The 14,068-nt window shown below is 35.4% G+C and overlaps 3 protein-coding genes across 3 annotated transcripts; 2 read left to right on the top strand and 1 right to left on the bottom strand.

Annotated features, from left to right (window-relative positions):
- The first annotated feature begins 83 nt into the window (after positions 1–83).
- On the top strand, positions 84–5,401 carry LOC116306642 (guanine nucleotide-binding protein subunit beta-5). Its single transcript, XM_031716722.2, has 13 exons — positions 84–229; positions 849–985; positions 1,089–1,130; positions 1,437–1,513; positions 1,612–1,738; positions 2,299–2,396; positions 2,510–2,555; positions 2,665–2,756; positions 2,955–3,003; positions 3,238–3,334; positions 3,493–3,551; positions 4,065–4,172; positions 4,481–5,401. The coding sequence occupies exons 1-13, from the start codon at positions 121–123 to the stop codon at positions 4,490–4,492; spliced, it is 1,053 nt and encodes a 350-aa protein (XP_031572582.1). The 5' UTR covers positions 84–120; the 3' UTR covers positions 4,493–5,401.
- Positions 5,402–5,969: 568 nt separating this feature from the next.
- Positions 5,970–9,556, bottom strand: LOC116306641 (uncharacterized). The gene is made up of 3 exons (XM_031716721.2): positions 8,634–9,556; positions 8,064–8,279; positions 5,970–7,998 (listed from the first exon to the last, which is right to left on the bottom strand). The coding sequence occupies exons 1-3, from the start codon at positions 9,256–9,258 to the stop codon at positions 7,055–7,057; spliced, it is 1,785 nt and encodes a 594-aa protein (XP_031572581.1). The 5' UTR covers positions 9,259–9,556; the 3' UTR covers positions 5,970–7,054.
- A 409-nt stretch (positions 9,557–9,965) lies between these two features.
- LOC116306644 (translocon-associated protein subunit beta) lies at positions 9,966–13,760 on the top strand. Its single transcript, XM_031716724.1, has 6 exons — positions 9,966–10,093; positions 10,484–10,644; positions 11,020–11,118; positions 11,539–11,647; positions 12,238–12,315; positions 13,133–13,760. The coding sequence occupies exons 1-6, from the start codon at positions 10,091–10,093 to the stop codon at positions 13,241–13,243; spliced, it is 561 nt and encodes a 186-aa protein (XP_031572584.1). The 5' UTR covers positions 9,966–10,090; the 3' UTR covers positions 13,244–13,760.
- The last annotated feature ends 308 nt before the right edge of the window (positions 13,761–14,068 follow it).

Here is a 14,068-nt window from a genome sequence, read left to right as displayed (position 1 = left end):
AGACTCCTGTAGTCATAGCAACCAAACCGGTCAAAGTACCCGTATATTGAATGTCCCGGATGTAGAGCTAGATCAAGGGTCCCGGATGTACAAAATAAATATTGAGAAAGAAGAAAGAAGATGGCGTGCTGTACTGAGACTGAAGACACTCTAGATTCGCTCTCCAGAGAAGCTGAACAACTAAAAATAAGGATAGAAGAAGAGATATGCAAATACCACGATAAAGAACGTAAGCTTTCGTATCTAACTGTGTGCTTTAGCGCTGGGGTTGTTTGGTTTTTGAGCGGTAAAGTGAGTCTTGACGTGAGCTGTTTCTTGTGCACTTTCTCTTTTGCAAAGCAGGAAATTATCGTAGTTTCTCTTAATATTGCTTGTACCGCTTTAACCAGTAGAAAAAAATATCTTTTTAAATTTTAATGTAGTTTTGACGTGATAAAATATAAATAAAGTGTGTCTGATTTTGGCTGAGAGAATCTAGGATTGGGCTTCCTGTGTGTGCTTGAGATAAAAATCATTAATCTTTGCCCAAATAAACGAGTTTTTTAACGAGCTTATGGTAAGTTACTCTAAAATACACCTTTAATTTATCTTATGATAGTAAAAAAACACATATTTTAGACAGCAAAGTAGTATATATCCATCAATAGAATATAAACTGAAAATGGACACTCCTCCAGTCAGCTGAACATATGCTTGCTGACCATTTCGTTTTAATTTTGACAACACAAAACTGATTTCATCCTCCATTTTACAGTACTAAATGATAGGAAATTTTAGTCTCAGTTAGCTATTTCCCATCATTTCAGTTTGTATCCCAGTTTTTCATTTTTTCATTTTTTCACATCTAGTTAAGAATGTTGCTGAGCGACTTCAAAGTCTACAGGGATGTCACATGAAAGTACGGCGTATCTTAAAGGGTCATCAAGGTAAAGTTTTATGCATGGACTGGTCTGGTGATAGACGACATCTAGTCAGTAGTTCACAGGTATGTGAAATTCCTTCATTTATGGTACTGTATATTCTTACTCCACCCATATTTAATATATAAGTTGATCTTTAGTATTGAAATTTTTAAATTGTTTTTGAAGGATGGTAAAGTTATAGTCTGGGATGCTTTCACAACTAATAAGGTATTAAAAACTAATATTTTTTAAATAGTTATAGTCCCTTGTTCCTTGGGTGTTATGTTTTTCCATTTAAGACCTTGTGTCATGTTCTTGAGAATAAGGTTTTTTTGTTTGGGACTATCCATATTTATGTGTCTTAATCTCACGTTCAACCATTAAACAAAGAAATAATACTCTAGGGAATGACACATGGTCTTTATGCTCAAGCTAAAGATGAGTATTTACTAAACTCGAATTAAATTATTACAGTAATAATTTATTACAGATATCAATGCAAGCTGATTATTCACATATGTTTTAACCCAACAGGAACATGCAATCTCCATGCCAACCACTTGGGTAATGGCATGTTCATATTCACCATCAGGAAGCTTGGTTGCATGCGGGTAAGTCGCAAAAGCTCCTGACAACTGAGTAAATCGAAAAACAACTTAACTTAGCATTATCTGTCCTGTGTTAATTTTACCTGCTCATATCCTTGTAGGGGTTTGGATAACAAGTGTTCAGTTTTCAAGCTCAGTTATGACGACGCACAGAATGCAAAGAAACAAACTGTAGCAATGCATACCAGTTACATGTCGTGTTGTAAATTTGCTAACTCAGATCATCAGGTACACCTTTCCCATAATAACAGTAAGAAAAGATTAAATAAATGATTCTGTAATAGTTATACGGCATGTGTCAGGGATCAAAAGGTCATTATGTTAATAAAATTTGGGGGCCAAGGTTAGTATATGTAATAGGACTCCATGCTGTCCAAATAAGAAATAATTGGACGAGGAAAATTCCAAGGACTGACAAAATTGGATGAGGCCGTAGGCCAAGTCCAATTTCACAGTCAGAGGAATTTTTCAAGTCTAATTATTTCTTGATTGGGGAGCATGAAATCCCATTACCTATTAATTATATAGCTGCCTAATTAATCCCATATCAATGAGACCTGTCCAATTAAGAAAATAATTGGACAGTTACCTATATAGGATTAATGAGAAGCTGTATAATTAAAGAGTTAACAAGACCATAATATTTTCATAATTTATTGTGAGCCTGATAACATGAGGCTAATAGGATATTTTTGTACTGTTGAAAAATCAAGCCATCTCCTGTTTACCTATGTCTTTATCTGTTACCTATTTTAGAGTTATTGAAATTGTTTTTTTTTTATGTGCAGATATTTACAGGAAGTGGTGACTCAACATGTGGTCTATGGGACGTAGAATCTAATCAGTTGATACAGAGTTTTCATGGTCATTATTCTGATGTAATGAGGTATAACTCAAAAGTTTTAAGAAATATTTTAGGATAAAACTGGATACTTTAATCATTTTGCATACTAAACAACCATAATATTTTCATCACCATGACCATTGTTCTTTTTTCAGTCTTGATTTATCACCCTCAGAAGGAGGAAACATCTTCATATCTGGGGTATGTAATCTTTCAAACTAACCCTTTTAAATCCCTATAGGCTTTATAATATGTTTATTTACTACTGACTTAAGTACAACATGCTAAGTATATGCTTTATGTTCTGTAGGGATGTGACAAGAAGGCTCATGTATGGGACATTAGGACTGGACGGGTCATTAATTCGTTTGATGATCATGACTCTGATATTAACTGTGTCAGGTGAGCTAATACATGTTAAGCTCAGCAAGTATCAACATTATAGTTATATGCGCATTTGAGTATTTATATAGAAAATGCACAATATAAGTATTAGATATTATTGTTAAATATCATTATCATCATAATTACTGTCTTTCTATGTTAGGCTGTTGTATCTTATGCAATATATTAGATAAAATGTAATTATGAATTTCATAGGTTTTATCCTGGTGGTGATACATTTGGTACAGCAAGTGATGATGGAAAGGTAATAATATCACCGTACAATGGTGTATCATTCATATTTGCAACCATTCCTTGATGATGGCTCGATGAGCCCAAAACTTGGACAATTAAATAATATATAGGTAGACACAGCATTGATGCGTACAATACCTGTCTTTTTGATATTACTCCTAGTTGAACTTATTTATGAAATGGTACATATTAAACATCCCTATAGACCCATCCTAAGATTTATATTGCTATTTGTATCTTTCAGTTGCGTTTGTTTGATCTACGAGCTGACCATTTATTAAGCACATATTACAAAGACCATGTGATCTTTGGTGCAGCATCTCTAGACTTTTCTATAAGTGGTAAGAATCTTACACTGGTATAGTTTAGTTTTCAACATAACTGCAGCAATACTTTTTATTGAAGCCAACTGGGTATTCACATTTCATTCAAAAGCCTCTTCTCTATTTCAGCAACTTCTTCTGAATCTCAAACTTGTTCTTTTTTCCCCTGTCTTTAGGTAGAATTTTGTTTGCGGGTTACCATGACTACACAGTTCATGTTTGGGACACCTTAAAGGTAATAATCCCCTTAACAGTCCCCGGCGCCATCTTGAAAGGTAGCCTGTGAATTGAAGCAAGACAAAGGGTGAACTTGCAATGATGGAGACTTGAATAATTGTCCAAGTTGTTTAAAAAGGTCTCTAACATCGAAAGCTCACATTGTCTCTCTTCAATGCAAAGACACAACTACCTTTCAAAAATGGTGCAGGGAACTGTGAAGGGGACTTTCCAATGGGTGTATAATAGGTGTCTTCCAACCTTTCAATGTGGTAGTCTATAAACTTCCTCCATATCTGCCACTGATGAGAGAATGTCCTACTGAAATACTTCCTCATGCCTTAGCTATGTTCATTGTTTAAACCCAGGGTATAAATCTATTGTACAGTCTAATACGGCTGCCATATGAGAAATACCCATAGAGACTGAAATGCAAGGGATAGGTCAATTATTATTAGAGGATGTATGAATAATATAATAATATAATAATAATAATATAATATACTAATATTAGCATTTTAAACTTTTTCAGTCCGAGAGGCTTGCTGTTTATTATGGTCATGACAATCGACTTAGCAGCCTTCGTGTGTCCCCTGATGGTACATGTGTATGTACAGGAAGCTGGGATCAAACTCTTAGGGTAACTAATGCCGCAATCTTGCATTTTATTTCAGTCTATTATGCATGATGATATAGATTACTATTAAAAGACTTCACTTCCGGTAATATCTGTGTTTTGACTGGGAAGTAACCAACATTTGGAAGCTTGGAAGATCTTGGATGTTGTATGACTATTGTGTATCTTAATTTCTGGTTTAAGGCACAGTGAAATAGATACATTGAGAACTTATTATTTTTGACATGTTTGTTGCATATTCAGATTGCCCCGGTCAACTCCAAAAAGCCACATGATTGGTAGTAAGAAAGTGTGTGATTTTTTTCTTCCAGATATGGGCTTAGTGTGAAGATAGTTAACTATGGTGTGATTGTACCTAAACATCAAGTATGGTGGTTGCACATGGTTGCATTACGCTCATCAAAAAGAAATAAAATCATCATCTAAAAGAGCACCCTCCTTGCAAACGCAGATGTATATATTATTGATAACTGTACTAATAATAGTGGATAGTGAAGAATTTGATCCATTTATCAATCAAAAATGTATCTATTTAGCAAAAATATTTTAACTTTTTAAAAGTTACACTCTTGAAAACTTTGATCAAACATTAATTAATGCAAATATATAGCAGAAACTATTGGAATTTCAAAAATTGAAATATTGATTATGCGAATCATTTTTAACAATGTTGTACATACATTGAAAGATCATAATTGACACACTCTGATCTTTCTCCATTTTACTGAAATACTCTTACGATAATCGAAATCAAAACTGATATAGCCTATGCTCTTGTGAAAATTTCAAGAAGTACAGGAAAAATTCTGTTCTTACAGTTAGACTAGAGTTTTGTTGATTATTGTAAATAGATTATTTAATTTTCATCGTTTTAGGTGAATTAGTTAATTTTATTTGATTTCTCATTATGATTTACTTGTTACAGAGCCTCCAGTCAGGATTGCTCTTCTGGGGTTAACCAATCAAAATTTCAGAATGAAAACAAAGCAGTGATTGGCTAAGCTATAACACTACTGATTCTTCTCTTTCCTGATTGGCTGAAGATTATTTTACTTTATATCCAGATTGGCTAACCTTCTATTCACTTTTATTTCCATACGTCCTCCTGGTGGGGAGATTAATACTAGACCTGTTGCCCCTAACTACAGGCCCTCTTCATACTCATTACCATTTTTTATTTAGAATGTACAGTACTAGAAGAAACAACAAATAAAACTGCTTTTTTATAATAAGACTTGTGTGAATCTATTTGTACTACAACTGGTTTATATCATAACATTGATGCTAGAATGTAGAGTGGTTTTTCATAAACCCATGAAATAAACCCATGAAATACACACAAATTAGTAGAGCCTAATTCCATGGTGTTATTTTGTTCTCATTTCACTATTACACACTAATGGTATCTGTTTCATGAGTTTATGAAAATCACTCTAAAATGCTGAAGTTAATTTGACTAAAGAAATATTAGAAAACTCATTAATAATTCATGAAGAAAACACAATAGAAATCATGACCATGAAGGTGACTTTATATCTGATATAGATTCATCTTCACTTGCATAAACTTTAACTTGGATTTTCTCTATCAAACTTGGTTCATTTCGTAAAGTATTCTGTACAATATGAGAACATACATCATGAGTTTTCTAAGCCGTTTAATAAACTCGCAGATCGTGTCTTATCGGGTCTAAGACCACTTGGCTGCGCCTCGTGTTTCATACCTGATAAAACACTCCTGCTCGTTTTTTAAACAGTACATATTAACCATTGAAATATACAAAATGATAATCATAAAAGGTTTAGGTTTGTAGCAAATAAATTTATTTGGAAATGCAATTTTCTTTATTCATTTTGGCCTTGCTTCAACACTACACAGCATTTCTGGCTACTGAAAAAAATTATGAAACTTTGAAAATGATTTCCAAAGTGGAAAAAATTGAAAATTATGACTTGCGTTACGTAGATGGTGAAGATGGATATTTTTAAACTGCAAGCAATCTACGCATTCTTGGCCAACAAAGGTCCAAATGTTTTTTGGTACAAAAACAGGGCTTTCAAATTTATAAGGATTAGTACTTAAGAATAGAAAAAACTAAACCAATTCTTTTAACTTCTGTACTATATAAATGTTAAAAACTAAGTATATATATTTTAAGTTGTATGTATAAAAATAGAAACCAACTTTTTTGGTTGACTGTTCTGACTGTATGTACATCAGATTTAGAGCAAAATGGAGACATGTAGACCAAACCACCATGCCAATAAAGTTGACAATAGTGAATGGATAATTAGATGTGTCACAATTATTTTTTTTTTGCCAGGCAAATATGATACTGACTTACGTGTATGTACTTGGTAAGACATGCTATAGCACTAAAATGGTTTTTCCATTGTTTAGCATGCACTACAGTTATGTTAAGATGCTAACTACAAATTTGCTGTTAGTATCAGATCATTTATCACTCATACAAGAACCCTTCTTACTACCGCACAAGGTGCTATTGTTAATTTTTTACCAGGTAATAAGCGATAAATGATGTCTTGCCTCCATGCCTCCCTCTTTACAAGGTAATCCCTACTCTGGCGAACCTCTTTAAACAAATATAACAGATTTTCCATGTTACTTCTGCTCAGTAAAGTCAATTTTCATGCCAGCAATTCTACACACCTGGGCCCGGTTGTATGAAGGGTGAATAGCACTATCCAATAGATAAAACCTTATCCAGTGGATAAGTCAATGCTGTTTTCCAATAAATTTATCCACTGGATAAGATTTATCCATTGAATAGAGCTATACACCCTTCATACATTCGGGCCCAGTAAAATTCTTTAAGGTCCAATAGCTGCATAACTATATACTAGATAAAAAGCTGCAGAACTTATTCATTGGATAACACAGGTTTTTGATTTTGTCGTGTGTGGTTGTTTATCTAATGATACCCGTTTTACTTCTCTACTGTGTTCTGGGGATGAATTAGCAATAGATGCCAGATAAGCTTCTCGGTAAGCTCTTGGCATTTCCACAGAGTAATCAGCTTTGGGGATTCTTTCCTTTGAAGGTGAAGGTGCGACATTATCATCAACAGGTTCTTCATATGCTTCATTATTATCATCTGCACTTGATCTCCGGTTTTTAATCAATTTCTGATAAGGCCCTGACAGGAGAAGCTCCGGCCTACTGCCAGTCAAATTCTTCTTTTCTCTCCGTTCTCTTCTCTTCTTTTCTTTTGGAGTGGAAACATATCTTGCTTGTTCTCCTTTAAATTCAGCATCAGATTCAGAGTCACTACTGTTGCTTGAAGAATCAGGTTCATCAGATTCAGTTATGTCATGCCCAGCTAATCCATGTGCGATAAGTCTATGATTCTCTTTCCTTAATCTGGTTTTACCAACTCTTTTGTAAGATTTCTCCATGTCAAGCTCATCTTTGCCATTCTGTGGGCTTTTCTTAGAACCCTTTGATCTTCTGTAGCTGCTATTTTTCTGCCAATTATCTGACTTTCCTTGTGCTAACTGAAACTTCATTGCATCAGCAAGCTTGTTTACTATGCGCTCGTTATGCTCAGCAGTAATGTCCCCTGAAGATGACAACAAACCGAGTGCAATTTTATAGTTCTCCACTGCCTTTTTGTAGTTCCCTTGAAGGAAATAAACTGCTGCAAGTCCTTCACTTGCCTGCCAGTGACTTCTTGTGTCATTGGTGTCAATAGATGCTTGTATTGCTTGAGAAAATCTGTCTTTAGCATTTTCATAGTCTTTTAACTGACTATAGGCAAATCCCATGTTACAGAATGTTTGACCTTCAGCTGATCTGCTGCCCAGTTCACCTGGAATGAGAAAAAAATGGATTAAAATTGGAACTACAATTTAGGAAGAAAGTAATTGTTCTTACCATGTAGTTTACCAGCAATTTTATGATGTTGAAGAGCTTTCCTGTACTGACCCAACTGGTTATAAACAGCTCCAAGATTTTGCCGCAGAACAGCTTCAAGTTCCTTCTCTTGACTGGCACCACTAATGAGAGGAATGGCAATCTCAAAGCATTCTGCTGCATGCTTGTATGATTTAAGGCCATTGTATAGGAGACCAAGATCATTGTAGATTTTACCTGAATGCAGGAATGGAATTCAAAGTAAGGCTTGTCATAATAAAACACATAACTCTGCCAAAAAAAGAATTTCCTAGACCATGTTCGTAACTTTCTGTGCAGCTAGACATGCTAGATGAACCTGTTTTGCAGGGTTGGTTACCCTTTAATGACATTAGTATTTGATTGACATTACCACGGTAACAAAGACAAATTTCTGGAAAATATCTGTACAAAGTGGAAACTAAGATATTTATCGTTAGTTATTGAATTTTTAATATGTTTTTAAAGGAATATAAAATTAAATGATCATTTTAAATTTCAAGAAGCTGTGTCGTGGCTACAGATAGTGAGGAACTATCTATGTATGTTTACCTTGTAGTGTTTGGTCAGTCAAGTCTTCACATTGTTCAATCACTAACGTCAATGTTTTTGCACATTCATCGATCTCTTTTAAGAGCCCCAATAAACTAGCACGGCTTGTGAGAGCCAGCACTTCGTTCTTCTTGTCGCCAAGACCTTTATAAACCCCAGCAGCATCTCCGAAATAATCTGCGGCCTTTTTAGCTTCTCCGATAGCTGAACAATCAACTGCTAGCTTGTTTAACGTCTCGGCTTGCATTTCTTGATTATTTTGATTTTTATACTCCATTAATGCGGTTTCGTAGCATTCAACACCAGATTGAAGTAGGTTTAAAGCATCATAAGCTAAGCCCAAGTTGTAATGAAGGTCTGCATAGTTAGCGCATCCATCGCTGTCTTTGTCTGGTGGAACAGCTTTCTTTAAGTACTCTAGACCTTTCCTGGCATCCCCTTGGGCTACATAACAAGCTCCGAGGTTAAAATAACAGGCTCTTTCGGTGTATCCTTCCTCGATGTGAGAAGAAAGAGCTGCTGCTCGTTCAAAAGCAGAGCAAGCATCGTCTATGTTGCCTTCAGAAAGACAGGTATGACCGTGTTGAGTCAGCCGATCTACTTCCTCGTGAACATTCGTTCCCATATTACTTTCATCACAATGAGAACTAATGCATCTTAGAACTGATGATTGGACAAGAATCTCTCACAAAAAGAGAATTAGGAAGTACGCTACTAGTAAGTTTTGATGAGGTTTACGTGGCTTTTGGGTGAAAAATCCTTTGTCCAAAGTAAAACATCAGCTCAGGGAAGAAAACGTTCTTCTAAAATATGAATTTTGAGTGTTTTGTAAATAATTCTCCCTCTAAACAGTAATACAAATCTCCACTTTACAAGACGTACTTACGATCATCACACACAGCAACGGTCAATGGATGTCTGTGTTTGGATCGGGTCTCTTCGCGACGTGACGTCATCAAGACACATACTTCATGGAACAAATTCTATAATATTCCTTCTCTCATAAACAATAGTATCTTTAATACATGAAGTATGTATGTTTTAAATTGATAAATTATAGAATACCGACTAGAATTCCTTCAATTATTTTCATTTTTAATTCGTTAAACGTCTGAAAACACATTCGTTTCTTCCAATTGTTTTTTATTTCTTTAAAATTTTATGTGCGAAACGCCAGAATTTTATCTCGATTAATTTCGATAATATTTAAAAAATAGTGGCTTAGTTTGTTTGTACAGCAAAAAAATTATTATGATATTATAACAAAAAGATAAAAAGAATGTATGGGATAGAATGAGAATGAGTAGGAAAGAAATGTTCTTAGCTGCGCCTGCGTGGATGTGCCGGTCAGCGTGATATATCATTGGAGCGTGCTCATAACACGTCATCTTTCTCTCTCTTTTTTCTTTGTAAAGAATCAAAAGGCGAAGGACGAAGCGGCGAAGATTACACCGAAAATGGTAAGGAACCTACCGGAAATTCACATCATAATCCACACATACACCTTCCTTAATGTCTTCTACATGGAATACCAAAAGAATCCATCCACAAAATATCACAGATTTGATCAAATTTAGGGTTTCTAGAATATAGCTTTTAACAAAAAACGTGTCTTCCAAGTTCGTTGAGCTTTTAAATATCAATTTTTCTATCAACTTAAATTCAAAACTTTGAAACACCTTGCGTATTTTATCTTTAGAAGCAAATACCAATATTTCTTGTCTCTTCCTATCCACGTTTAATTTTCTATGAAACTCTTTTGTTTTATAGTTCCAAACTTTGTGTTGGGTTCCCTGTGGTTTGCTATTCTTTTTGAAATCTTTATTGATAATTATTCTATTATCTTTTAGCTGCTGTTGGCGTTAGTTCTTGGAGCATTGGTAGGAAGTAGCCATTGTGCTGATTCAGAATCAAGTGCAAGGCTCATTGTTGCAAAGAATGTATTGAATCAGTTCGTTGTTGAAAACAAAGATCTTACTATTCACTACACTATATACAACGTTGGATCTAGGTAAATATATGTCACTATTTCTTGATGGTAGTACATTGGCCTCTCAATCCTGGCTTGATTTCTCAACTTGGCATCACATGTTAAGTTTCTCCCAGAATTCGAGGGGTTTTCTCTGGATTGTTTGGTTTCCCTCCCGTTAAATTTAATCTGTGAGTTAGCTGTGCCCAGACCCTACAACTCAGAGATCGTTCTAGGTTTTGATATAATTTGAAAGGCTTTAGATACCAATAAGAAAGGGGCCACCCTAGAATCTCTGGATACAACCCTACTTGATCCTTTTACTAAAGTTTTTTAGGTCTATCATGTGAAGTCAGACCTGTGTAAATATTCAATAATTAATATTGGCTAATACATGACTTGTTCATTGTTGTTCAGCCCTGCCAGTGCAGTCACATTGACAGAAGATTCATTCCCTGAGTCTGCATTTCAAGTTGTTCATGGATTATCTTCTATCAAGTGGAAATCAATAGCTCCGTATCCTTACTTATACTTTTTATGGGCAATAGGAGACAAAATAATTGTATTTATTCCATTTTTCGGCCTTCTTTCCTTCCTTCCTTTTTCTTTTGTTCCTAGAGTTCATTTTCTCTTTCTTTCGTAATAATTAGGAATAGTTTTCTTTAGCTTGGGCATAATGTTTTCCCATTTCAGACCACATGCCATTCCCTAGAGTATCATTTCTTTGTTTAATGGTTGCACATGAGAAGACAATAAACAAAGAATCTTATTCTCAAAATAATAAAAAGGGGTTTCAAACATTTCAGCTCAGATAAAAATCTATTGGCTAATGAATTCTATACTTTCAGTACAATTGAAATAGCTTTTTGCTTATTCCTCAGCTAGCCTATCATTTGTTTTATTATCATGATTATTTTCATCCTTGACTGTATTTAGTGGAACTAATGTTTCCCATTCCATCATCCTACACCCCTTGAAATCTGGCAATTTTAATTTCACTGCTGCTAAAGTTACATACAAAGCTAGCGAAGATGGCCCAGTACAGGTAACGTTAAAGAAATTCCTCGTTAGTCATGAAATATTCATCAACTATTTGATAGAATCTCATTAGAACGTTATCCCATTTATTGACACACTTTTTCTGTTCTGGCTACGTTCTAAAGCAAATGGTGAACATATTTTTCTGTTAGCCTTGTTTTTAATTGCAATGGAATTAGAGTGGGAAGTATTTCATGTGTGAAATTGCAAGTTAAAGCTGCTTGTCATAAGAGTAAGCAAACTAAGCAAAATGAATCCTTGCAATCCTAGAATTCTGCTTCTGACACACAGTTTATAATCTGATCCAGACTCAGTTCTCTGGTCTTTACTTTTGCCATAAGCTGCTTCTGACCTCAACTTTGACTCCCATTTCGTTGCAAGTGAAAACAGACACCCTCAACGAGTGTCTGGTCTCATATCATGTCTCTTACAGTTCTTTTAACCGTATACAAATTCATCTATATTTTCTTAGATTGATAGACGCATGCAGAATAATGGCCATTTCTTAATTCACAGGGAAGAGAAAAATGGATGGGACATGAGATAATTTGGCTCATAATATTATTATGTCATATAATATATTTATATTTTGTTTAGGTTGCATACTCTACAGCACCTGGTGAAGGTGGCATCATGAGCAACAAGGACTACCAGAGAAAGCATTCTCCACATCTGGTATGGAAAAACTTCTCTATGTCATCTCAGCTAATATTGTGTAATATATATTTGTGAAGGGATAATTTCCTTGGGTGTCTATCCATGCCTTTTGATCATGTTTTGATCAAGTCCCCAGGGTCAGCACACGGGTAAACATTTGCTTTTTACTGTTTTTTGTCCTAAACGGTTGGGTCCCTGTGGACCTTTCTTGTGCCACCACCATGTTAATTCCCACGAAATAAAAAACTTTTGTTTGTGCTCAGGTTAACTTATCCTGAAGTGCTTATCCTGAAGTGCTACATGGGGGTAGCCTGCATGCAGCCGAACTAACTGTTACGCAGGCTACATGGGGGGGGGGGGGGGGGGAGATTTATATTTCCCGCCAACATGGTGGCTGTGCGAGATCCTCATTTGTTTAGTTTTCACCAAGTTTTTCATCAGATATTCTGGTTCCCTTCCTCCAATAAAATCAAAATGTGGGCTTTGAGTTGTATTCATGCAGTGCAAAGTAGAGCAGTTTTCATAAGACTGTGAAAAGATCACAGCACCAACACTGTCATGACACGGCAAGGCCTACACCATACCAATCACATTGTGCAAGAATTTACTCTGCATCCAATCAAATACTTGGAATAGGGGATGGACACAGTCACACAAAGGTTACGGCACTGCAAGACCAATTACATTGCCTGAGAAAAAAATTAGCTAGAAAATATCTTGGTCATGGCAAGGCAAGCATACACCAGAGCTTTTCAGTCATACAAAAAATGATCTAAAGTAGTGTGCGAGTGTTAGTTAAATCCACAAAACCTTTATTTTCTCCATTGTTTTTTAGGTGGATTGGGGGTTGTTCAGCCTTATGTGTATACCAACATTGCTCCTACCTCTGATGATATGGTACCGCAGTCACAGCAAGTACGAGAACTTCAAAGTCAAGAAGAACTAGACTAGAATATGCAATATTATTAGAAATAACACCACCCCTTTTCCTCTATAAAACTCTTATCGTCAAGATCTCAACTTTTGGTACGTCACATTTGACTAATCATAATTAGGCCATTTTTGAATAATCCCATTGAATGAAAATCTTTATTTTTGCATTACAATCTCATTCTAAAAAAATTGCAGTGTATCACAAGAGGATTTAAACAAAATGGCTCCTGTTATAATATAGTGTCTTAGTCTTGCTACTCATTAAAGTTTCCATATTTCACAAACTCTTTTCTAGCCATAAATTTGGTTTGTTTTATCATAATTTATACTACCAAGAGTTAGCCTGCATTCAGCCAGTATAACTCCCTTGAAATAATTTCGAGGATTTTATACCGGCTGAATGCAGGCTACCAAGAATCAACCATCTTGTTTCTTGCCACCAATGGAATTGGGGCTGTTATATCAACAGCATGTATGAATGAATACCTTCATGTCCTAGCCTATTGTAATAAATTTTTACTTTTATTGTGCTTACTGCCTTGTTTTCTTTGTAAATTGTTTTACATTAGAGGAATTTTTCTGGGTGGGTGGAGGGGTGATGCTTATGGTGGTTCCCCAGGGGGGTGGTGTGGGTGTTCCTGGTTTGTTGTAGGGGTAGTGGGTGAGAAGCACAAAGCTATAAGTGAACCCTTTCTTGCCTCTATATCGGCACTCCATTCTAAAATAATGACATGTTAGAGACTGCGAAGTTGAAACAAGTTAGTAATATCAATGGGAATAAAAAGACCCCTTGCAGCACATCAGAATGCAGCTCAGTTTGGAGGACATAAAAATAGGT

Source organism: Actinia tenebrosa, unplaced genomic scaffold, assembly GCF_029948245.1.
Source record: "Actinia tenebrosa isolate PJP-AT-01 unplaced genomic scaffold, QUT_ActTen_1.0 PGA_scaffold0__85_contigs__length_37466705, whole genome shotgun sequence".
In the NCBI taxonomy this organism is placed as follows: Eukaryota; Metazoa; Cnidaria; class Anthozoa; order Actiniaria; family Actiniidae; genus Actinia; species Actinia tenebrosa.
The sequence above is the reverse complement of the archived record's forward strand: the minus strand, read 5'-3'. Positions and strand labels throughout refer to the sequence as shown.